Source organism: Tetrao urogallus (genome assembly GCF_951394365.1).
Source record: "Tetrao urogallus genome assembly, chromosome: 10".
NCBI classification, from domain to species: Eukaryota; Metazoa; Chordata; class Aves; order Galliformes; family Phasianidae; genus Tetrao; species Tetrao urogallus.
In genome coordinates, this window is record NC_136823.1 from 16753239 (window position 1) to 16778278 (window position 25040).

A 25040-nucleotide genomic window follows, 5' to 3' on the forward strand; every position below is an offset into this window, starting at 1 on the left:
AGCGCCGCCCGGCCTGAGGCGAAGTGCGCACCGCCCCTTCCCGCCTCCCTTAGGGCCCGCGCGGCCCCGCCCCCCGCGCGCCACCCCCCCCCCCGGCGGGAAGGAGGGCGGGCCGTCGGGGCCGCGCACGGGGACGGCCCGGGCGCCATGTTGGAAGGTTGCTGAGCCCGGGCTGTGTCTGTGCGAGCGGCGCCGGGAGCCCGTTTGCTGCGCGGGGTGGGGGGGGCCGGCGGAGGGGAGCGGCGCGGAGGGCGGCGGGGGGACGCGGGCGCGGATCATGGACGTCGAGAGGCTGCAGGAGGCGCTGAAAGGTGGTGCGGGGCGAGCGGCGGGGGGCGGGGAGGGGTGTCCCCGCGTTGAGGGGAGGTGTGGGGCCTCCCGGCGCGGGGCCGGGGGTGAGCGCTCCTCCTTCGGGTGGGGGCGCGGGGTCCCGCGGGTGGCGGCGGCCGGGGGTTCGCTGTAGGGACGGGGAGGGCCGAGCCTGGGCCCGCAGCCCCCGGGCTGCCCTCGCCCGGCGCTCCTCCCGGCGCTCCCTCGCCCTTCTCCGCCTCGGCTCGCCCCGTCCCGGCCGCTGCAGGTTGGCCCGGCCCGGCCCCGAGCTGGGAAGCGGCCCTGGCCGCCGCTCCCCAGAAGTCGCGCACCAACTTTTGCCGCCTAGGTGCGCGCGTTTCTCCACGGGGAAATATCTTGGCGATTCCTAGGGCTGGAAAGTTGGAGGAGCTGTTGGGATCAGCTGAGGCGTTGTTGGAGCGGGCAGATGTTTCTGAGGGAGTCGTGCTGATAGTTCAAAAACGCTGGTTACGATTTTTAATACATTTTTTTTTTGTCTCTTTTCTGTTTCCGTTCTTCTTGTGCCGTCCTCACGCCGACAGATTTTGAGAAGAGGGGGAAGAAGGAGGTGTGCCCGATCCTAGACCAGTTCCTCTGCCATGTTGCCAAGACAGGGGAGACCATGTAAGTGGGGCCGGCTGCGGCCCGGGGCGTTGTGCCATGGGAGCGGGGCGCTTTGGAGCTCTGTCGGTCGTCTGCTGCTGTCCTGGGCTGAGCGAGTTCTCCCCGCTGTGCGCTGACTCCGGGTGGATTTGTTCTCTTTGCTGGTAGAGAGTTTTATCTGATAAGGAGCCTCTTCTCACACAGTGTCGGGGACGCCTCCCAGACGATACCGACCCTGCCCAGCACAGGAAACCTGTTGCTCTTTCTATAGTTTAGGTGACGTTTATTTTATTTCTTTTAATGGAAAGTTTTGCTCAGTGTTGCCTGTGGCAAACCTCTGTAATACCCGCAGCTCGTACCGACGCTGCACACGACGGCGCCGGGTTGTGCCTCAGGCAGGCCTTGCGCCCCGGAGGGCGCCTCGCAGGGACAGCCCAGGCCCAGCTTCGCCGCCCGCGGCTCCGGGTGACCCCGCTGCAGGGCCGGGCCGGGCTGCGCGGGGTGACTTCCGGTTTGCTCTGTATTTGGCAGGAAGCGGGAAGGCTTGTCTGCGCGCGCGCGCCTGCGTGTGGCTCACTTTGTGGCAGCCGGGCTCCTTGTTTGCGAGGCCTAGTGCCGGGCTGCGGCGTGCCCTGCCGGCGCCGCGCTTTGTTCTGGCTCCCAGCTTCCCCGACCCGCGGGAGATTGTTCTTTTGTTTTCTTTTTATTTCTTTTTTTCTTTTTTTTCCCGCTCTCTTCCTAGTGGAACCAGTGGTTTTGAAGGAAAAGCAAGTTATGAAATGTACTTTGGTTTTGAATAGAAGGCAGACATACGTGGCTGTGATGCCCGATGCTCTGGGACTTCTTTCTGGTACTTCTTTCAGCACAGGCTTACGGCTGTGCTTCCTGGCTCTGTGTAATAGATTTTTCTAAAAATTATTAAAAGCCATTGCCTTAACCTGAATGAGAGCCATCAGGCACCTCATGCTTTGGCCTTTTGTGTATTCAGTTTTTTTACTTGTTTGTTTTTTCCCTGACCTGTAGCATTTTTTCAGTATTTTCAAATCATCAATTTTTTTTTTTTTTTTTTTTTAAAAGCCTCAGATACGAGCATCAGAAGTGTTCAGTATAATCTGGAGCATGACATGGAAATGCTGTTCTATGCCATTTGACTTGCTTCCCCTTGTCTATTGAATTCTGTTTCATCTAATATGCTTCTGTTTTCACTGATATGCATCTAAATATCAGAAGGAAATGGGTGAAAGTTAAAATTTCATCATGGTCATCCACGTAAAGAGCCTTAGTGTGTTTCTAAGAATCATATATAACCTACTAAATATCAATTTGAAGTGAGTTGAATATTCTTTAATTCATTCCATGCAAAAATAATTTAATAGATATCTCAAACAGTAAGAAATGCGTTGTTTGGGATGAAGGTTATGAATTCCACAAACATAGCCCTGTAGTAACATTTATTAAGATTGTTTCAAAGTTCAGAGATCAGTTTTAAAAATAAAACAAACATGGTTAAGTAGGATAATGGCACAATTTGCAGACTTATGGAAGTACGTGGGTTTTGCTGTTCACAGCCTGTTCCTGGAGTACCACAAAGTACCTGTGTGAGTGTGTGAGGCAAACAGGGACAAGTGAAACCTGATGTGGTTTTCTTTGAGTTGCTGTTTCTAATAGTGTAATATTGTGGTTGGGAAGGTTCTCTCTGCTTCGTAACTTGCTCTGACGGCTGCTGCTTCTCTTCTGTCCTGGGTTAAAATGCAGTGTTCTTCCTTTCACTCTGCATACCTCTTCCAGACATTATTGTAGCAGTTCTTGGGAGAACACAAGCAACAAATTATTTGGTAGTGGTGTTAGTAAAGTAAATTATTTTTTCAGGGTTCACATAGCAGCATGATCATGGCATGTATCACTTGCCTTCCAGGTTGGAAGCATGGTCTCCTGTAAGCCATGGAGTACCTCCCTGCCTCTGTTGGTTTCAGTGCCCTTATTCATCCCAGAGAACTGGGAGCAGGCACACGCAGGTATAGGCTAAGCTGTAATTTCACCCTTGTTTCTTTTGGCAGCTTACTTGGCTAACGCAGCCCTTGTGTCACTGTTTCACTTGTGCTTGTTCAACTGTTTATATGGCTGCATGGAAACCTGGAGCAGGGAACTGCTGGCAGTTGTAACTTTCCTCTTGGCAGTCATGTTTCTAACAAGAAAGGGCTCATTGGTACGCCCTGTTTTGTCCAGGTCAGTGGGAATGGCACAGGGCAGCACAACTGGGGGGATCAGAGGCAGGGACAGAGGATGGGTTGTGCAAAGCAGCACTGCAGCTGTGTAAGGCTGTCCAGAGTGTCTTCAGTAATAAAATGCCTTGTTCTGAAATGAAAATGTTGCTGAATTTGGTTGTGTTGGTAGTGTAACCTAAGTTATGTTATCAGTGCCTCATGGAAAAGCCTCATCGTGAAACCATGGTGTTAACTTCATCCATTTGAAGCTTGAGATTGTTTTCTTGTGCAAGGTTAGCCATTCACTTGATTGTTCCTAAGATTATGAGCTGCGCTTACGAGAGTCAGTCTGAACTTCTTTTATTATATGTGAACAGAATCAGAGAATTGATTGCTTGATTGCTTTGGAATGGCTTTGTTTCTTTATGGTTGCTGTGGTAAGACATAGCCTTAGGTGAAATATAAAGTTTATGGTTCAACCCTTTTTAATCTTGTGTGAAGTCGTAGGAATATTTTTTGTTTCCAAAGGAGTTGTGTTCCTACATTGACTTGGCTTCACAAAGATGTTAATGTGGAGTTTCCTTGGTGAGGCCAAGGTTAGCCAGGAGGATCGTTACAACGTGTTCTTCTATAGGATGCAGATCAGCACGGCTTGAAAAGCTGGGGAGAGTGAATAGGTGGCATTTGTTATTCTTAATACTTCATGGTCTAAAAGACTTCTTTTAAAATCCTTCTCTGTTTTTGTTATTATTATTTTTTTAAAGAAATCTTTCTTTTTTAAAGCAGAAACAGCTTTAAGAATGGTAGAAAACAACGCATGGCAGTGTGATTCTAGAAGTCAGATGCATGAAATGAAAATAACTTGCTATTGTCTTGTCTTTAAAATGCTTTTCTTACCTCTTTGGAAATTTTCCTGGATGTGAACTCACTGCCCTTCAGTAGCAAAAAATGTTTCTAAATCATTTATTTGGGTATTTCAGAAAGAATTTGCTTCTTGCTGGAATTTTCCTTTGGTTCTAAAGTTGAAGATAAAACGTAGAAAACAAATGAGATAAAAAATTCATTTGTTAGTTCTTTCTGTGCTTCCCCTGCCCTCAGGGCAGGCAACTTAAAAAGCACAGTTTTAATGTCTTGCTATAATGCAAGCTACAATACAGCTCCTTCCTGACAATGAAGAAATGCAGAAATAAGTGGCACCAAAATCTGGAAAAATACAAAACATGTGCAGAAATGGTAAACTAAAATAGCCCTAGGCTTATGCAGAGAGTGCTGGCCTGGTCAGGGTGTCATGTTATTGTACCAGTTCTTGCTCTGAATACAGTATAAAGAGCCATTAAAACATATTCCATTTCTTTGTGTAGTCAGATTATTTCCACTTAGTTTCCCTGGAAGACCTGAAATATAAATTTGCACCTCTTCTGAGCTTGAATGTTGAAGTTTCCTTGAGGACTGACTTAAATGCAGTTCTGCAAAGTTTCTTGGGTCAAGCTTAATACACGTGATTGTAGAGCAGATAGGACATCTTTAGTGTCACCACAGGATAATACAAGCTGGAAGGGAGTTCTGGAGGCCATCCAGTCTGACCCAGTGCTAACTACAGCTAACTCTGAAGTTAGGCCAAGGCTTCTCAGGTTTTGTTTTACAGAAGTGTCTCATGGTGCTTCCCTAAACTGTTGCATCACTGTCACTGCATAACTGTGCGCACTGAGAAACTGCTTTCTTTGCAACCAGTTAGAATTTCCTTGGAGTAATTTGGGTCCACTGCCTTTTACCCTTCATTTGAGCCATCCTGGATGGAGCCAGTTTCCATCTTGTCCTTACACAATTACATCTTCAGTGGTGGAAGACAGCAGTTAAATTCTTTTGAGCTTTCTGTCTCCCAGAAGAAGACAGGCTTCCACGGTCTTCCCCATAGGCCACGTGCTGCAGCTGTTACCATCTTAGTGGCCTTCTGTTTCTCGCATGTTTTCTGCTCTTTTTTTGCACAACTTCTGGACGTAGTGTAGCAGTGGGAGACGTGTTGATGCCAGGCAGGGGGTAACATTGCTGGTAGTGCAGACACACACCTGATGTGTGGCAGCTGTCGTTTACTGCAGGGCCACGTGGCTGATGTTCATCTTGCTGTCCAGGGCACCAGGATCCTTTTCTGTAGAGAAGTTACCTTGCTGGTTCCCAACCTTGGCTCCTGCATGGGCTCGCTCCATTCTAGCTGCAGGATTTTGTATGAGGTTCTGTTGAATTTCGTGATGTTCCTGCTGACCCACTGCTCCAGTCTCTGAGCTCCCTTCAAATGACATTCATGCTCTTCTTCCTTTGAGCTGCTTCCATCAGTATAACACCATTGACCACTAGTGGGGAGGGCTGGTGTCCTCTGAGTCTGTAGATATAACATAGAAAGATATGGTGGGAGGCTGTGCTGTGTGTGTTGCTGAAGTCCAATTAAACTGTTTGCGCGGCTGCAGAGTTGGTCATTGCATCACAGAAGTCAGTCAGGTAGATCAGGCATGGTTTGCTGTTGCTAAATTACATAACTGTAAATGTGAGTTATATAACCATAGTTCTTTCAGAGATAACAGCAAAAAGCCTTTTCTGCCATTTCATACTGTTTCGTGTATCCAGTGTGGCAGTAAGTGTGTTTTCCTACCAGGCTTTTGAAGCAGTTCTTCAACTTGTATCAGCTCAGCTTTTATGTTACAGCACTGAAGTAGTTTGCTACCTGCAGAAAAGATTGGAGATGGTAGCAATGAAGGCATCCAGGAATAAATTCCTGTTCTTACCTTCAGTGTTTTAGTGATGTGTTCTGACCTTTTGTGCAGTGATTTGTTTCAAATATATAAATGTTTATAGTTGTATGACTTTTAGTCCACTGATTGTGCTTAAATTTGTCTGATTTTTCTATAAGGGTTTTTGGGTTTCATTTGACTGTCGTTTTATTGCTTGCCGTGTGTATGTCAGCTTTTTTGATCTTATTTAGAAGAGAATCATTTTCTTGAAATGTTTAAAACTGCTGGGGGAATGCAGTTCTTCAGGAAGGTTTTAAAATGAAATAAAACAGTTCTCAATTCCTGCCATGAGTTAGTATTTTCTGAAAGAAGGCTGCATGTTCTTGTTGGTATTCTGGTATTTTGTTGGTATATCTTCTCCTTCCATGCTGGTAAGCAAACCTAGAGAAATGCGAGTAAACTTCCTTGCATTGTTTCCTATTGTTATTCCCCATGAACTCTAATTCCGCCCATACTGTGTTTTCTGTCTCAGAATCCACTCTTGCCTCCAAAGGACAGGAAACTGTTTAAACAGCGAGCTGATTTATCTTACTGAAAGATGAGGAACAAGGAGCTAAATGTGTCTGTGTTGTAAAAATGGCGTACGTAGCAAGGGTGCAGTTGTGGTACCCCAGAGAGGTCATGGAGGTGTTGATGAAATCACTTGCTCCATGGGAAATGCATGCTACTGTACTGCTTTATTTGGATGTGTTGTCATTGCATAGCTGTTGGGAGTGGGGGGATTTGTAGCATAAAGGTCAAACTGCCAGTGTCAGGTTTGCTTAGTGAACTGATCCTAGCAAACTTGCATCTTGCTGTGGAATACACATGAAAGGAAAACAAAAGGCAAGATCCCAATAGTTGTGCTAATTTTTCCCAGTGACCAGACTGCTGTATGTACAAATGTACCAATGTGCATGCAGGTTTTCATTTGCACATGCATCTTTCTTCCCTGCTGCTGTGTGCATCTATGTTACATATACGCATCCTTAGGAGCAGGCTTTGTGTTAGTCTTTGCAGGTAGTTCACCATTACTTAGTGCTGAAAACCACCCCACTGTTAATTTATACCAGTTAGTGTTCTTGCATGTACTTTTGAGCATTATCTTTAATTTTCCTTTGTTGATGTCCTTCATGAAGCTTTTCTTCTACATTCCTTATTCGTCTGCCCAGTTTTCTAGTGGGCCTCAACTCTGCTGTTCTTTGATAACTTTGATCCTTATTATTTAAGTACTTTTCAGAAGGTTGGGTATGTTCTGCCTCATATTGCCCTTTACAGAAACTAGGATGTCTGGTTTTGCTTTGGTTGTGTAGTTGGTAGACTTGCTCATCAGTTGAGCCTTGTGTTCCTGCCTGCAGATTTTGGGAAGGTTTGTTCCTTGTGGCACACGCAGTGAGAGGGAGACAAAGCAATGGAACGTTTAAGAGATAGGGAAGTGAAGTCTGGTTGTTTTGGTAGGGAGTGGTTTGTCTGGTTTGTGGACAAACAAGGCTCACACTGCTTTTTCACAGGCTGATGTGTCTGGCAGGTCTCCTAGTTCAGAGATAATGCTTCTTGAGAACAGCTACAAGATTTCAGTGGTAGCTGGGATGCAAAAGTAGTAGAGCAGTGATTTGGTAAGATAACTAAAGCTGATGAGGCTTGGCTCATAAATGGTGGGGGAGTATGATGATACAGAAACACCTAAAGCTTGTTTATCAGGTCATACTGGGATGGGGTGCCCTGTCTCAACCCAGGTTTAGTGTATGAGGACTGAACTGCCATCATTTGAGTGGATTTTGTTCCCGATTTTGGAAGGAATTAGTAACAGAAGTGCTGTTCACTTACTGCTTTCAGATCGGAGTATTTGTGGGACGGTGTGTGAGCTGACAAGTGCTGTACATAGTGCAGAGTAAATTCAACAGAGTAGTCACATGGGATGCCTCTTCCTTTATCTGTTTTCACAGCTCAACACAGTAAAGATTTGGCAGTGTGATCTCAGTGTGACCTACAGCTCTTGAGACCCACGGGTTACTGCTGGCTGCACTCTGCTCGTTTCACATGGTAGCTGCAGAGTTAGAGCAGTTTTAGAGCAGTTGTCATTGCTTGTTTGCTTATTTTATGCAAACTTGTGAAACCTGGAAGAAATTCAGTGCCCTCTGTTATTCAATATGTGGAGTTCAGGTTCTGCGTGAAAGAGTCGAATATTTACTGCTTTGATTACTCAGAATGATTTCACTAGTGAGGCCGTTCCTATAGAGATGGTCATTTTATGTGCAAATTCAGACAGACTTTGAAGTGCACAGTGGTTCACAGAATCACAGAATTGTAGGGGTTGGAAGGGACCTCCAGAGATCATCGAGTCCAGCCCCCCTGCCAAAGCAGGTTCCCTACACCAGGTAGTTGTTCTTTAATACTTTGCTTTAAGTTGGCTCCCAGACTTATGCTGCACAAGTTTACTGAGAAAGAATAATCCGTTCTATGTTTCTGTATTCTTCATGCATCAACTGTAGAGTACTGTGATTGTGCCTTTGCATGAAGGATTATTTTTCTGCAGAATATCTGTTGTATGAGATGCCTCTGAATTGTGCTATGGATTTCCTGCAGAATCTCAAATGCACAATGCATAGCATCACTCTTGAAGCCTGCCTTAGACATCATTAATCTTCAGTGAAATTAGGTTTGAAATAAAAGAAGTGAGGAAGAATCTAGAGAATTGTTAGAGTTGAAATGAGTACGGTTGGCTAAATTTATACAAAACGCCCAATTAAGGCAGATCTGGACTGTTGCATGGGTGATTCTCAGGAGGTATTTTGGGACAGAGGTGATGGCTGCCTGCTACTGCTGGTCTTTTTGGCCAGTGCTACTCAAATGCAGCCATGTTCATCTGTGCAGTTGAGTGGAAGCATTCTGCGGCTCGTATGACTGTAACTCGTGAGAGTGAGAAGTCAGGCACCACCCCCACCCACAAACTTCTTTCTTTTAACCTCGCCATCTGAGGTGATTGTTCTCCTTGTACTAGAACCTGAGATTCAGAGTAAATGTCTGGATGTGTGTGTAACGGACATCGTGTGAGGAAGAAATGAAAGTAAGATAAGAATTGACACAGCGCAGAAGCACAGTCAGTGGCATGGTTTAGTAAACACACCATTTCATTTTTATGAGCCAAAGAAAACTGAAGTTTTCAAATGAAAGGGGAGATGTAATGAAAATATCACCTCCTTTTATCTTTATAGACAGCAGCTGCCTGTGGTTTGTGGATGTTTTGAAGACTTTCCATTACTTTGGTGCATCGCTTTCATCTCTGCTATAAGAAATTCAATTTCTGAATGAAGAGTCAATTCGTTTTGTCCTTTTTCATTCTGTGGTCAGTTTTTGCCTTTAAAATAAAAGAAAATGAAATGTAATGTGCTTGATTTTGTTTCTAGATGAATATATTAAGAAGTAATCCTCCTTGAGAAATTCTGAGACCCAGTGCATGCCCTTTCTGTTCTGTGTAACAGCTGTGTTCTGTTGGAGTCAGCTGAATGTTTATAAGGAGAGATCAGAATTAGTCCCTGTATGATTACAGGTATTTCTTCTTCATCAGCTGTCTGTTTCCATAGCTAAGTTTTGGTCTTTGTTGTTCCTGGTGATAGCAGCAGTAATTTGCAAGTAGTAGAGAGGTGACCAGTCATACTGCTGTAGGAGGTGGATCTCTGATGTATTCCAGTTCCAGCGGTTCTGGGGTGAGCTTGTTGTGCTTGTAAAAAGGAAAAAAAAAAGGAGGGGGGGGGTTCAAAGGTTTCATTTGGGCTGACAGTAATCAGTGAATGAAAATGGAAATATGCCTTCTGTGCTTGTAGGAGATGGCAGTTTTTCCTCTTTTGAACTTTTGGATGTGTTTAATTAAAATGAAAGGTAAAATGAGGGCAATTCCTACTGAAGATAATTTGAGAGCGCTTCAATGTTACATGAGTTAGCAGGTGGAGATACGGAGATACTAAGAGGACTAACTAACTCCTCCCCCAGGAGGAGCAGTGCTGCTCTGCAGTGTCACAGCAAATTCGCAGTGCTCTCACCTACAGCTTAACTGCACCTTCACAAATGCTGAAAAGTAATGTAGCATTTGCTTGTGGCTTTAGTTGTACTGTTAGGTTTGAGAGTTTGTCTGCTTGCCAGAGGTATTTAAGAAACTTCACTGATGCACAGGGAATTCTGGTGTGAAAATGTGGTGTGTAAATCTGGTGTGTAAATCTAGTGTCACTGTTTGGAATTTCATCTGCAGTGTGTTGGTGAAAATAGCAGCATGCAGAATGATGGGACTACGGTTAATTGCATAACAGTGGTGAGTTGTAAGCTGTAACGTGGGAAGTAGAAAAGTCTGAACTTGAGTGAATTTGAAGCTAGAGTGAAGTTAAGTAAGATGTTCATTTTTCTGATATGTAAGGACAGCTGCTTCAATGAATGGCTTTGCTCTCTATTATCACACATCTGATTCCTTATCTTAGCATTATGACTGTGGTTAGAATAGCTATCTGCTATGTGTGCCTGTGGGATCTCAGCAGGGTGTAGGGGCAGCAGAGCAGACTTTCCCTGTAGGTGCAGATGCCAGCTGTAGGGTCAGGACGTGGTGGGGCAGCGCCTCCCATCTGAGAGGGCAATAATCACCAATGGTGGAGATGAGTGAGGAAGAGTGGCCTCAGTCTCTGCTCACCCGGAGGACTGCAGTCCATCAGTTCCACAGACTGGGGGAAGGGGATTGCCCTGAGGTATCTCAGGCCTAGGGGAAGTTCTGTATGTCCTGTGCCTTTGGTTGGAGAGCTGCCATACTCCCTCTGGTTCTGTGTTCCAGTTTGGCTGCATGTTGCCTCGAGGCTGTGAAGAGCGCTCTGGGAAGTGTAGCACTTGCACTGGGGTTTGAATGGGATGCGTGGTTGCTGGGTGCACTTCATTTTCTGTGTCTTTCGACTTCTCAGATGGTTTTGGAGATCTCACTGGGAGATCCGAACAGAAAAGGAATCATCTTGGGTGAAAACTTAATTTTACTTCTTACAGCTTGGAGAGATTACATTTTACAGCATATCTTATCTTGCGTGAGCTCTAGAGGAAGGTGTAGAAGAAGGAAACAAAGTTGACAAATCATTTCACTTAAAAGAAAACAAACAAAAGCACCTGTTTCCTACAAGGAACTCTCTGGGAATGTAATGTAGATAAGCAGTAACTGGGGGAAGCTAATGTGACAGTCTCATGTCTGTGACTGTCCACTGGTTCTTTCATTCTGTGTCTTGGGGACTTCACGTTAAAATCAGTTAAGCTGCACATTAAGTGTTTGTGTGCATCCAAAGTTCACCATTTGCTGCAGTCTTTATTTTATTTTCAATTTCTGCTTGCCAGGCAGCAGTGGCATTAGAAGGGTGGGAAGGAAGGTACCCCATGCTTCTGCCTCATGCTACATTCTGATGTTTCTTTCATGGTCTTGTTCAGTATCTTTTCTTGGTTCCTTCCTTGTATTATGTTATTTCTGGCATATAGTATCTATCCAAAACAGATGGCATCCTCTTAAAATTTAAACCAAGTGATTTTGTAATGAACTTCAACAGTGTGAAATCTGAAGGCAGACATCCCACTGGGACTCCTAATGCTTTAAGTACATAGTTAAGTCTCTAGAAGCTTAATGTCCTTCCCATATAATGTTGTTATTAATTACACCTGTAATCTGTGAAGCAATTCCAATTGCAGTACTTCCATTTCAGGAGGTAGTCCTGTCTCAGGCATACTGAATTACTCCTCCTGTTCTTCAGTTAATGTTAGGTGTCGTCCTGACTTACCTTCCACGTGTCTTATTGAGGTTTGTAAATTAAAATTGCTTAGTTTATTTGGAGTGAACATGTAAACCACGTGTGGAAGCTCACTGTTGTATCTGATACTTGCAAACAGGTAAGGAGCTACATAACTTACTGTAGTTCTGCTCTTTCAGGTGTGCTTGTACTCCAGACTACATTTAATATACAACTCATTTAGTGAGTTTAGGGATCAGTGTGTTTTGGAAAGAAGTACTAAATACATGAAGAAATACTGCTGCAGTGTGTTTGTTCGACGTGGATGGCTTTTCTAGAGAACAGTTGGAAAGGACCTGTTTTGGTGTGAGAGGGGCAGGAGGGTTGCAGCTTCTGCCTGGTTTCCTTTACTTGATCTAGTTCTCTGAAAGCTGGTGTGTTTTGCTGTGATCTTCTGGGTTTCAGTTTCCCCAGTAGCCTTTCACAATTACTGAATGTTTGCTTTTTAATTTTTGCCAAATCTTTCCTGAGCTGCTTTGCTAAACAGCGTTGGCTTTTTGCTCCTCTTGAAATTTCCTGCCTCCTGCAGAGCATGCCGGAGGGCAGTAGGATCGATTATGGGAGGTAGGAGGGAAACAGGAGTTAACTCTGTGCCATACAAGTGAGTCGTAATAGTGCGAGCTGTCGATGGGGGCTCTCTCTCATGGTAAGCAGTGCAGTAAGGGACAAAGCTGCCTTCTCAGTTTCATCAGTACAAATATGTAAAGTAAGCAAGAGATAAGGGAGTTAGGGAAAGTGCTTCTGCCTATCAGCTGCTTTCTTTTCCTCCTTCCCAGAGATGTGGGAGTGATAGGATTAAATTATATCCATCTAAAATGCAATCTGTTTTTGCTGTGCGTTTTTGGAAAGATGACCTCTGTGCAAATCACGTCAGCAGAGAAGCAATCTTGGAAAGAGCTGGCTTTTAGTTTGTAACTCTTTTAAGTAAAAACAGCATGAGATTATGTGAACTTTCTGCCAGGGGTCACCTTTGTCCCTTCTTGAGGAGTGCTATTTATGAAAGAGGAATTGGTGAGTTTCTCAGGCTGGTTGATGGGTAGCAGTGAATTACTTCCATCAGACAAGCACTCAGGTGAAGTACAGGTATGAAATGGTTTGCTTTTATTGGAGAACAGCGTTAATGAAGGTTGTGCTAGCTCTTGTTTCAGCTCAGCTGCTGTGAAGCTGTCTTTTTTTTTTTTTAAACTCCTCTGTGCAGTGGACATCTTTTGTGCCTCCCCACTCTCAATGGCAAAGTACATTTTTGTGGTATTGGTGTAACTGTGGAGTTGCACTGTACTCCTTTGTGCCTTTCTTCACAGGGCTTAAATTTACGTCCTTCACAGAACCGCTTCCACCCTGGGATTTTGTTCTGGAAGTAGAAGGGCATTTTAAACATATTTTTTGTTTCTTTCATTGGGTGTTTTGTTGCACTTTATTTCAACTCTGTGCTCACTTTGTATCTTCTGGATCCAGTTCATTTCCCCAGCCCGTTCTCATGCTTGCTCTTTAATTACATGTAAATACACTCAGATCTTTCTTCTGATTTTCATTTTGTTGTCTGTTCAATCAGGTACGATGGTACAGTACTAAAAAAATCTGTGAATACCTCCTAGCATAATTAGTCCCAAAGCTGGGACGTGGTGTCATCTGTGTAAGTAACTCACAAAGGCAGACTAGGCTGGTGCACTCTGTTAATTTCTACGCTTTCATTTGTGACTTGACTATTAAACTTTCTTTCTTCACTTTAAAATGTTAGGTGTATAATATCAACATTCACATTTCTCTTGGGAGAGTTTGTGATGTGTGATTCTGCTTGGATACGTGCAGCTGTTCAAGCTGCAGTTGGGGAAGCATGCTGTGATTGCTTCGTTCCTTCCTGCTTCTGGGGACTTCTTTCCTGGCTGGGTGCTTTTTTATTATAATCAGGTTTTGTTGTCTTTCTCTCTAATTTTCTGTGTATGTGAGCAAAACCTTTAGGCTAACATAAGGGAGGGATGGGGCAGGAGTTGGTGGGAGGGAAGCAGGAGGACTCTTTCTTTAAGCAGAAATGCCTTCTTAAGATTTAGAGTATGTGAATCACAGGCTCATTAGCCTAGGGGAGCTGTGTTTGTTCAGATGTGATTAAACAAGATGACCCAGACATTGTAGTGAACATGCTTTAAATGTAGATGAAACATATATAATTATATATGTACATATATTAGTATTTAGCAAAGCTGTTCCTATTGTAGAATGCAAATACATTGAACCAAAGCATCTCAGGACAAACTCATTTTTGAAAGCATTGCTTCTGAGGCAGTTTCTAGAGATCAGTGTTCAGAGGAACTTTTGTGTTCAGCCACAGGTCAGCAGGCAGTGAGAACACGGAAGATGTAAGTGTGTATTTAGAAAAGGCTGATTCTGAGCAATGCTGAGTGGGAAGAACGAGTTTTTATAAACAAGTCTGCTCAGGAGAATGCATGAATAGTGTTTTCTCTGTGGAATTTCTTCAATTTGGCTTCTTTACAGAGCTTAAATTGTTTGCCAGCTATTTTCTAGTATATAAAGCTTAATGAGGTTGTACATAAAGCTATTTCAAAGGTTGTTTTTTTTTTTACTTCCATTTGGGTGTTGATTTAAGTAGGGAAAGTACTTAGCAAACTGCTCATTTCAGTGTCTCCCATTCTGACTGTGCAGCTCTTCAGGAGGTGTTGTATGCTACTGCTGAAGTTGTTCTCAGAGCGTGTGCAGCGTGGAGTCTGTCATTTTTCCTTGAAAACAGAGAATTCTGTCTTGATCTCTTCTCATTACAGTTTCTGGCAGAGTGCCTCGTCTTCTAATGTGTGCTGGTGACTGAGAGCACTTGGAGGGCAGCTATAGATTGCTTTGGGAAGCCCTGGGATAAGGCATTTTTCATCTTGATTTTTGGGTTGTGTTTGGTAACAGATTTCTGCCCATCTTTTGTGAGCTGGTTGTTTTGCTCCGTATGAGATGTGAGTTCCACGAGTTGAGAAGTAGCTGATACCAACTTCTGCGTGTCCTTTTCATCGTCTGGTGAAACGGGAATACAAATTTTTCTGCCTTGACACAAATTTTTGACTACTTTCACTGAAGGAAATAGTAAGAAACAAATAAAACCCCAATTTTCCTGCCTTCCAAGAGGTGATCTTTTTGTCAAAAGCAAGTTTATTTTAAAGATACATAGCCAGATATTGCTGAGTGTTATGGTTTGAGTGTAGTCTTTTAAAGTTAAGAAAAAAGAGGGAGGGGTTTCAAATGTTGCAGCAAATTGTCACAAGAGTAGCTAAGTTTCTCTGTTCAATACATGTAATTAAGGCACGGTGAATACAGTCATGGAGATCCTTCTGTCGTGCAGCAGTGGTGACTGAATTGAATGGGTTGTTTTCATTTTGCTTCCTGTGCTGTTATGAAATGTTTGCTGTCAGAAGCCCAGAATGAGTGCTGTGCTGCTGTGTGGGCTGTGCTGCAGAGGGGCTCTCAGTACTTTCAGTCCTTGTTTGTTGTGCAGTTCAGAAACTCATTCTTGAAAACTTGAACGTATAGAATTCTTAAATGATGAAACCCAGTGGTAATGCAGCAGGTAATCAATACTCCCAGGTAATCTGTTGTGGATATGTTTTGCTCAGTCATTTATGAGGAGGTGGTAACAGTGATACATGATGTGTTTGCCTTTCTGAGAAAACTCTGTTCCACTGAGTGCTTTTGAGGGTGCCTAGGTGCAGAACAGGCAACTACAAAAGGCCTTTCGTGGGGTTTTGTAACAGAAGACAGAGCTCTGGGTACAATTGCTGCGTGGTTTCCAGACTTGAAACTTTCCCAGCAAGTTCAGTGAAAATTTGAGGCTGCACTGCAGGCCCAGTGGTGCTGTGAAATATGTGTAATTTCTATACGGTTCTTGTGTAGTTTTGCTGGGGAACTGGCTTACCGTGTTGTTAATGACTGTTAACTTTTGTAACAGTGTTTTGCTGTAATTTGTCAAATAATTATCATGCTTTAAATTTAGTAAGCAAAATAAGATTACTTTAGTTGCTTCATCCATCCTGAAGTTGTCATACTGGCCTGAGTTTAGTTTTACAGTCATAAAGTTATGCTGTTTTTTCCATGGCTTTGTGGCTGACTTGCATATATCTTAATTCTTGTGTTCTGTGCAGGGTTCAGTGGTCTCAATTTAAAGGCTATTTCATTTTCAAACTGGAGAAAGTAATGGATGATTTCAGAACCTCAGCTCCTGAGCCAAGAGGGCCTCCCAATCCAAATGTGGAGTATATTCCCTTCGAAGAGATGAAAGAGAGAATCCTGAAAATTGTCACTGGATTTAATGGGTATGTAATATTTGTTGCCTAAATTCAGGATTAGAAAAATAATTGATCCTTTTTTAACCTAAGTATCCTGCTCTGTCTCTGACAGTTCATTCTACTTCCTTGAATCAATGAGCAGAAATAAATGTACACCTTGGAAATGTCATAGCACTATAACATCTTTCTTTTACTATGCTTCTAAAATAATACAGGCAGCAGTAGTTTATAGTATGGTGTTTGAATGAAAACGTTGACGTTCTATGGCACGTTCACTGTCTCAGGTTTTCCAGTGTATCAGTAGATTTTTAGCAAATACTTCGATGAGGGACATAGTGCTACTTTCATGTTGCAGGTAAAATAGCTTAAATTAAAGCCAGATTTCTTTCAGTGTACTTTGAAATACTTAGTTGAACGGATTCTTCAGGTGTTCAGTTCTTAAACCTGTGGCAGTTCAGTAGGCTTTGAAGAACTAACGCTGTGATAAACGTGGTGCAGCGAGGAGGCAAGGTGTGCCTGGTTTTGAATTGTTACATCCTGCCAGATTCAAATTCATAGTGGAGGCAGCACTGGCTGAGAGATTTGTGCTGTTCAATCTATTGCTGACTGTGTCTTCAAGTGTGTACCCTTTGTTGCTTTTGTAATTCTGGAAATTGTTTCATTTTAAATAAAGCTCCTGATTTATTTTTTGTCAAGGGTGTCTTTATTTGCTGTGTAATTTTAATAGCTTGCGTAGTATTTCTCTTATTCCTTAACTGGATTTTGTACTTGGCCGTAAGTTGATCCGTTGTGCTTGTGAGACTCAGACTCAGTATTTGCTTATGAGAGACTTGCTCAGCATTTTTCTCAGTTGTCAGCCAGTGGGCACACTGTAAGACCTGCCACTCTTTCACCCTCAGATTCCAGCTGAGCGGTGCTGCTAACACATCCTTAGTGCTGTGGTTTGATGTTAGGTTAATGATTTTTATTGTTGTTCTTCCATACAAATGAATACACTTGCAGTGTCTTTTATAAGTCAGATCTGATTCCCTCACAAAGACCAAAGGCTTTAAATTGCTCTTATATGAGACGGGTTTAAGAACGCGCAGTTCGGCGTGTTCTCTGCTACCCCATATTGCACTGCTCTGAAGCAATTTAGAAGTAAACCCATTCTGTGTCAGTCTGCCTATCTCCTGCCTCCCCCAGCTTTTTCTTAATGCTTCGCTGCCCACGAAATCTGTAATGTTCCCACACTGAGGATGCTAATGAATGGGCTGCTGTTATCTCCTGTTGTTCCCAAGTGTACTAAACAAAGCTCTGGGTGACCCAGGCGTGGAGCTGACTCTGGCTGTGCTGTTCTCTTGTATTGCTGGACCACTTGAGAAGAGTGTCTGACTTGCTCGTTCTTCTGGGTGAATCTGGTCTTTGAGGAAGCAAACTGTGTACATTAACTGTCTTGAAGAAAACAACAAATTAGGATGTTTCAGGAACTAGGATTGTGGAGTAGTTAATTTAGTAAAAACTGCAGCTCCTGCAGTGAGGATATGGTTTAGAAATCTGTCTCATGTGCTATGAATATGTGTTCAAAAATTTAACAGAATCCAATTTCAGTTTATGCAGTTGTCTGTATTTAGGCTTCTTAGCATCTTGAGACCTGCATGTCATTGCAGGGTACCGTGGTGGAGAATGAAGCCATTTGATATGAATTTATCATTAGGATGTGTTTATTAGTAGTCTAAAAGCGGGACAGAAGGATTTCATAAAAGTGATCTGAGACTGGCTGCTTTAACCTGGCTGTATCTCACTGACACTGTGTGTACAATGCTCTTCTAGAGCCAGATTCTCATGCTATGCTTCAGAATTTCTTTGAAGTAGGAAAGAGTTCTTGAAAGAGTTACTGCTCTCTTTACTTTTGTTGGTGAAGCAGAAAGTTCCCAAGTCACTGGATAGTCACAGTCACCCTAAGGTCACTGGAGACCTTAGATGGCAGGGGAGTCTTCATAGCATCCAAAAAATTAACATTTATAATTGTAATACAAATTGAGTTAATGTGCCTTGCATTCTAGACAGTTCATCTGCTTTCTATGCTTCCTCAGTAGTAATTAAAATGTATGGCATGTGTAATTTGGTCTTCACTTTGAACAAGACTGAATATTTTAGCTGTAATGACAGCATTTAGGGTTTTAAGATAGGTGTGGTTACCTGAAGAGGACAGGTCAGGACCACCGATGCAGTTTGTGCACTGAACCAGTGATCTCTCTAAGCGTTGAAAAAGATCACTGCTCGTACTGCCCACAACTGTCACGTTAGTTTTGTGTATAGACCTACAGCAATTTCAGTTCCTGCTGAAGTATTTTTAAATTACAGTGTTTTTTAGAATGGAAGAATTCATAATTAACCAGCAGTTAAGCTAGTTTGGATTTTGCAAGCTAAAAAGATGTATAGATGTTGAACAAATTATACGCAACGGATGTGATACTGTGACACCTGGTGCCATCTACTGCTCAGTAAACAAAGTTCAGCTTATTATGGAAAGTTTAGGAGGAAACAGAATTGGTTTTAGCTTTTATTTGAACTCCTAATACAGTGGAATAGGAGTGCAGCTTTGGGCTTCACACTCTTGAGTGTGCTTACTTCTTGAGTAACCAGGACTGTACCAGCGTGCAGAAGTTGTGTCATGGCTTTGAACTCCCAAAGTTGCCAATGTGCCACGTTAGATACAGCTGAATAGCATTGAGCCAGGCCAGGATTCTCCAGGTTGTTTTGTGTGTTTGGTTGATGAAAGATAGTTTAAAATTCTGCTGTTTCTCTAAAGTAACCTGAATTTGAATGGACAGTTTGAAAACTTCAGGAAGACTCTAATTAAAGACTTGTCATCGCAAAAGCAAAATGAGAAACAGTAGGTTTCAATTAGTGCTGTACCTGTGTGGAGCAGTTAACAAATGGAGTGAATGGCTCTGTGTGACTGAGTGGGGGGGGTTGGGAAGTTGGTTGAAGGCGAGCACGACACAAGGTGAGCTTGGGGTCAGAACGCTTACTGTGCCACCAGAGGCTGCTGAACAGCAGCAGTGTTTGATGCAGTGCTTTGTTGGCAGCATTCTGACTATCTGCAGCTGATTGATGGACTTTAGCTGGACCATCTCCCATTCCTAGAAGTCAAGTAAAGATAAGTTAGTATGGTGTAAATCAGGGTAAATAGAAGTTATTAACTAATTAGCAGGGTCAGCGTGGTGGTCAGTCTGATCTTTCAGGTAGCTCTGTTGGAGCTCGGGCTGAAGGTGTTACACTGCAGCACGTCTCCTCTCTGTTCTCCAATTTGTAACTTCCTCAGCAGCACAATGTGCAGGCAGTTTGGACAGTGTAATTAGAGCCTTCATACTTGGTCACTCTGCTCGCCTGAGGTGGAGAGTTGTGCTGTGCTATCATTAATGGTAGCTGTGCTGACATGCTTTCACCCAACCGGTGGCAGATCTGTGCATCTTGAACAATGTGGCTTTTTAGCTAATGAAATAAGCTTGAGTCGCTGCGTTAATTAATAAATCAGGGTTAAGATGCTGTGTGTACTCAGTTCTTTAGAAAATAAAAGGTGAATTACAAAAAAATAACAGCACAGCACTGTATACATAGACATGTATATGTATGCACATTTGTATTGATGCTCTGCATTTGGTGTATCAGTCGTTCTCAGTGAAGAACTGGTTCTTAAGTATCACTGTATCAAATACTCTTTTAGATGTATTTTTGAAATGTTGATGTCAGACTTGAAATAGTCAACTGTAACAATGCATAAATGATCTTTATTGCATCACTTTGTGAAAAGTCAGACTTGCTTAAATTGTGACGTTGTATATGAATGTGCAGTGAAAGTGTATGACATCTCAGGTCAACATGTGTGAAACATTGCGTACTTGAAGGTCAGTTTCTCATCTAAGCAGATGAAACTGTGCAGCCTTGTCAGAAAGCAAAGTACAAACTTGATATTACAGACTCGTATATCTTACTCTAATTATTCTTATTGAGATGTTTCTTGATAGATAAGTGTACTGTCCAGTTGTGGCAAAATACTGTAGTGTTTGTAATGACTAAAGCTTAATGATTCCAGTAATTCCAACACTTCGTGCTTTTTCTGTAAATGTATTTTGTAAAACATGAAATAAACTACAAGTTGAGAATTTTTTTTTTTTAGATCTAGTGTGTATGACTCAAATTTGTTTTGAATCACTTCCCTTCCTGTTCTGTCTAATAAATACAGTCTTCAACTATTTTACTGTTGATGATCTGATTTCTGAAGTTAAATATTTGTTTTCCTCTTCATCATTCTAATGGATTGAGTTGTGGGATGATTTCTTTGGGATACCACTTAAGAGTTGTCATGGTGAGCACAGAAGAATATCTCAGTATATGAAATTAAGGGAAATAAGGCTTTGACTTATCCTATATTGCTAATAATAACAAATTTCAGGGCTTTTTTTTTTTTCTTTTCCTCTCCATAAGGGGGGGAAGCAATAATATTGTTGCTTCCTTGCAGTCATACTCATTAAAATAAAATTAAATTGTTATAAATCTATTTCATTGCAGCATCCCCTTCACTATTCAGCGACTCTGTGAGTTGCTAACAGATCCTAGGAGGAATTACACAGGAACTGACAAATTTCTAAGAGGTGTGGAAAAGGTATGTATTTTTCTGAGAGAGCACGCAGCTAAACCATCACCATTACTGTTTGAGTAACTGTAAATCACTGCCAAAGGTCTGTTGGTTTCAGTCTGGCTCATAGAACAGCTCGGAGCTGCTCTGAATTGTGCGAGTTACTTCTGCTTGTTTTAACATCAGAAGAACATGCGGAACGACTTGCTAGAGCTTGAGTATCAGGACTGTAGCTGTTGTGTTTCCTAATCAGTGTAGAGTACTCCAGCTGTAGTTTCTGAGGGCTTAATGCCGCTCTTCCTATTGAGTCCGAACGGAAAACAATCAAATAATCAGCTGAAATATTTATCTCTTACTTCCTTTCTCTTTTGGATTCAGATTAGATGGAGGAGAAAGAAGCCTCTCTTCTCCACAGTGTCTTTTGTACCAGGTTTTTAAATCCTTTTATGTCACACGGTGTGGCTTCATCAAAGCACACAGATGTCATTTAATGGTATTTCATCGTCTTTGTTGAAATTTGGGGTCTTTCAAAGTAGATATCAGACTTTCAGAATGTGGTTCCACATTGGATTTCCTTGATAGCAAAATCAGCTTTAAGTTTCTACTTAGAAAATTCAGGCAAAGAAAGCTTAGCTTCTCGAGAGTTAACTTTCAAAGGGGCCTTTTTTCACTGTTATAGAGGATACAGTCAGATAGATCCTTGCACGTTGGGAAGAATGTGGTCAGTAATAAATGGTAACATGGATTTTGCAAAGCAGTGATCAGCCAAAATGAGTTCTGTGATGCAATACCGCAAGTTCTGTGGCAGTCTTTCATTAAGGTTAGTTTGGGTTCATTTAGGTGGCACTACAAAAAATAAAATAAAAAAAAAGGTACATGTAGTTTTTCTGAGTGTTGATTAAGAGAAGACAAACTTACAAGCTAGACACACTTTTAAGCTAGGCTTCCAGGTGTTAGAATGGATTTAGTTTTCAGTGCCATTCATGAGAGAGGTAGCTAAGCAAAACACAGCTCATCATTTCTGCCCTTTTTGTGTGGGTCAGAGCAGTGCAGCAGTGCAAGTGCCAAAACCCACTGCTGGTGCTTGGATGGCAGCGTGGGGCCCCGTATGGCCAAACGGAGTTTCTTCAGCGATTCAGGAGTTTTCCAGCACTGTGAACTTTTTGTTTTGCTTTACGAGGACACTTCCATTAGAAAGTACAAAGGCTGAGGCCCGAGGTTTAGCGTGGTTGTCTTTGAGAGTAATCCACTCACAAAAATGTTGGCCTTTAATGTAATTATGGTCTGATTTGTAGAGGGGGAGCCAAGACAGTTTTTCTCTGATTTTTCCATCTGTTGCTATCTCTGAAGAAAACTTGTTTGAAAGCACTTCAGCAATTGACCAAATCCTGTAACCTTGAAGTTCTGGGCTGTTGTCAAGAGCAGAAGTTTCCACTTCTGAACACTTAACGCATTTTTTGTGTATTACAGAATGTCATGGTTGTCAGCTGTGTGTACCCATCTTCAGAGTAAGTATGATGTTTTTCAGTTCCTTGGAACTTCAGCATTGTAGAAGTATAGCATAAGTGTATGTAAGCAGGTAGAAGAATGAGTGCCTGTGCAATGTGTTTCTCTTCCTGATAGTAGTTGTATACAAAAGTAAGTACACAGAGTTTGGTTTTCAGACTAAATAGTTCGGCAGTGGCAGTAGCGATCTGCAGGTGCTTACCTGTACCACATAGTAGTTTGGAAATATTATTTTATTCATAACATTCTAATTCTAATTTCTTAATTTTATTTGTTTAAGGAAAAATAATTCCAGTAGTTTAAATCGGATGAATGGCGTAATGTTCCCAGGAAATTCACCAGGTTACTCTGAGAGGTAAGTTTAATGAACATCACGAGTTAATTCTTTCAGCAAGGTTGTTACAGAAATAGCTGGCACAAATCCCTCGTGTTTTTACCTATTCTGAGCCCAAAGAGAGCCTCATGGCAGGAATACTGGCAGAGGGATGGAAGAAGGATGGGGGGTATACATGCCATGCTCTTGTTTGATACTTCTGTAACCTTGTTGCTTAGAATTTTTTTTTTTTTTTACTGTAAAGTTTTTGTGATACTGTTTCCATTGGAGGCTTAGAAATTGTATTGAGTAAAATAGGAAAGTGCACCCACCTCACCCTTGTATCTCCCAAGATCTTTTAGGAGCTGATTTATAGCTGCTTTCTACCTGTGAGGAACAAATTCCTTTTATAAAAGGATTGGTTGGTTGTTACTGTTCTCTTTCTGTAGTTGATAACTCATTTATTGTCATTATTTTTAAAGATCAAACGTAAATGGTCCTGGAACTCCCAGACCAGTAAATCGACCGAAGGTTTCTTTGTCAGCTCCTATGACAACAAACGGTTTGCCGGACAGCACGGAACATAAAGAGTCAAATTTGCAGCAAACAGAACATAAGAAACACAGGTTTGTGAGGAGTAATGCATTTTGAGTTTTTGTTATTCTCATCTGTTTTTCACTTGCATTTGAAAATACTTTAAAAGGGAATGGCCTTCCAGCTTACCTGTAATTCGAGGAATATCTGCAGGAGGGTTCAAATATTTGCTGACTGTTTTTTGGGCTGAGTAACTACTGGCTCCAGTTTTCAAATACTGTATCTTTACAAATAGTGTATGGAATGTGTAGTAAAAATGCAGAGTGAATATTAATAGAGTTCAGAAATCCAGTTATCATACTTGCACCAAGATGATAAAGTGTAACTGGATGTGATATTTCATAAATACTTGCTATTAAAGCTGACAGTAGGAACTGTCTGGAATGTAGAGCAACCAGAGCAGCGTGATCACTGTTTTCATCAACAATCAGGTGAAGCAGGAGTGATGATGTTGAGGTTTTGTCTTGTAGTACCTGAAGCAAGTTTTAGTGTTTTCCTGCAGAATGTGTGATTTGAAATAGCTACTAAAAAAAAAAAGTGTGACAGGCTATAGAATGTCTTTCTTAAACAAAAAACCACCCTACAGCTGCTCTTGTTGTTTATAGTGACTCACCAGCATCTGACTCAGAAGGTGCTCAGAGCAGCCCAGTAAAAAATAAGCACTCTGAAGATGATCCTGCAGAAGCGGAAGGGCATGAGGTAAAAAGACTTAAATTCGACAAAGAAGGGGAAGCCAGGGATGCACCAAACCAATCTGCCTCCAGCGAAGTTTCTTTAGGCATGGGGGAAGAAACAGAACCATCCTCTACGTCTCAGGGTAAAGAGAAGGATTCTACTTGCGCAAGACAGCACCGCACGGAGGAGGACGAGGAAGGTAACTGAGATTTTTCATTATCTTTGTGCATTTTCCAAGAAGTTGGGATTTCCTTTCTTCATTTCCAGAAGACTGCATTATCAGGAGACAAGTAAGGAAATGTGGGGAAGCAAGAAAAAGTGGCTTTTTTTTAAAGCGTCTTCATCCAGTGGGGCACCAATAAAGTGAAGCTACTTGTTCAATCCAAAATTGTACTTTATGAGGACAGTTTGACCTGATCCTGGCTCTTGCGATGACGTTGGCTAATATTTTACATCTCAGAGTCTGGGGTTGTCACTTTTTCTGCATTGTGGCAACTTTGCTTGGCATAGCTGGGAATGGAAAATAGCAGGATTAAATGTTGTTTAAAAATGCTGTAGTAATTATTGTCCTTTCACCATTTCTAGAGTCCTTCATGTCTCCCAGAAATGCTGGTCCAGACAGAAAAGATCAAGAAAAGGACACGGAGTCCTCAGCTGTGAATGAAGAGTCCTCTGAGGAGAACAATCAAATGGAGGAGTCTGATCAGTCTCAAGCAGAGAAGGATTTACATTCAGACAACAGTGAAAGTAGTGGATCAGTCAGTAGCGGAGCTGACTGCAGTGAAACTGAAGAGTTAGGGTCCTATGGTAGTGAAACTCCAGAATCTTCATCAGAAACCCCTATGGAAAACAGTGAGGAAGCCACAGAAGTTGCAGATGAACCTATGGAGCAAGACTAATTTAAATACACTTAGATGCAGTATTTTCCATAAGGCTCCGGTTTTACACTGTATAAATAATTTTATGTAATAAAGTGGACCTTTAGTTTTACAAAAGAAGCAGGTTGTAAAATAAACTTCTTGGATTGAACCTTGAAAGAGTTGTACATGGTAAGAACTGTGAATACCAGCTCCTTCAGGTCCTGCTTACCGCTGAACTTTCGTTTGGTCAAATCAGTGGTTTGTGTATAGTTTTTTTTTATTTAGAATAAAAGTTTTTAAACTGGAAGGTAATTATAATTTTGACAACTTTTTTGGAGATTACCACACCTAGTTGTATGTAAGCAAGCTTTTTGTCTCGTCTTTTTCTGACAGCTATAGCAGTTACTTCATATTTTGGTTACAGTTTCAACGTTTAACATGTGATTTATGGGGTTTCATGCTGGTTTCCAGATTTTTATTTGAATACACACTAT

At 42.2% G+C, this 25040-nt stretch overlaps 1 protein-coding gene across 1 annotated transcript; it reads left to right on the forward strand.

The window, feature by feature from the left end:
- Positions 1-277: 277 nt before the first annotated feature.
- PPP4R2 (protein phosphatase 4 regulatory subunit 2) lies at positions 278-24585 on the forward strand (the record flags this gene model as incomplete). The annotated part of the gene is made up of 9 exons (XM_079540536.1): positions 278-311; positions 873-954; positions 15831-16001; positions 20532-20625; positions 22069-22106; positions 22385-22459; positions 22900-23043; positions 23617-23885; positions 24272-24585. The coding sequence occupies 9 exons, from the start codon at positions 278-280 to the stop codon at positions 24583-24585; spliced, it is 1221 nt and encodes a 406-aa protein (XP_079396662.1).
- Between the last annotated feature and the right edge of the window lie 455 nt (positions 24586-25040).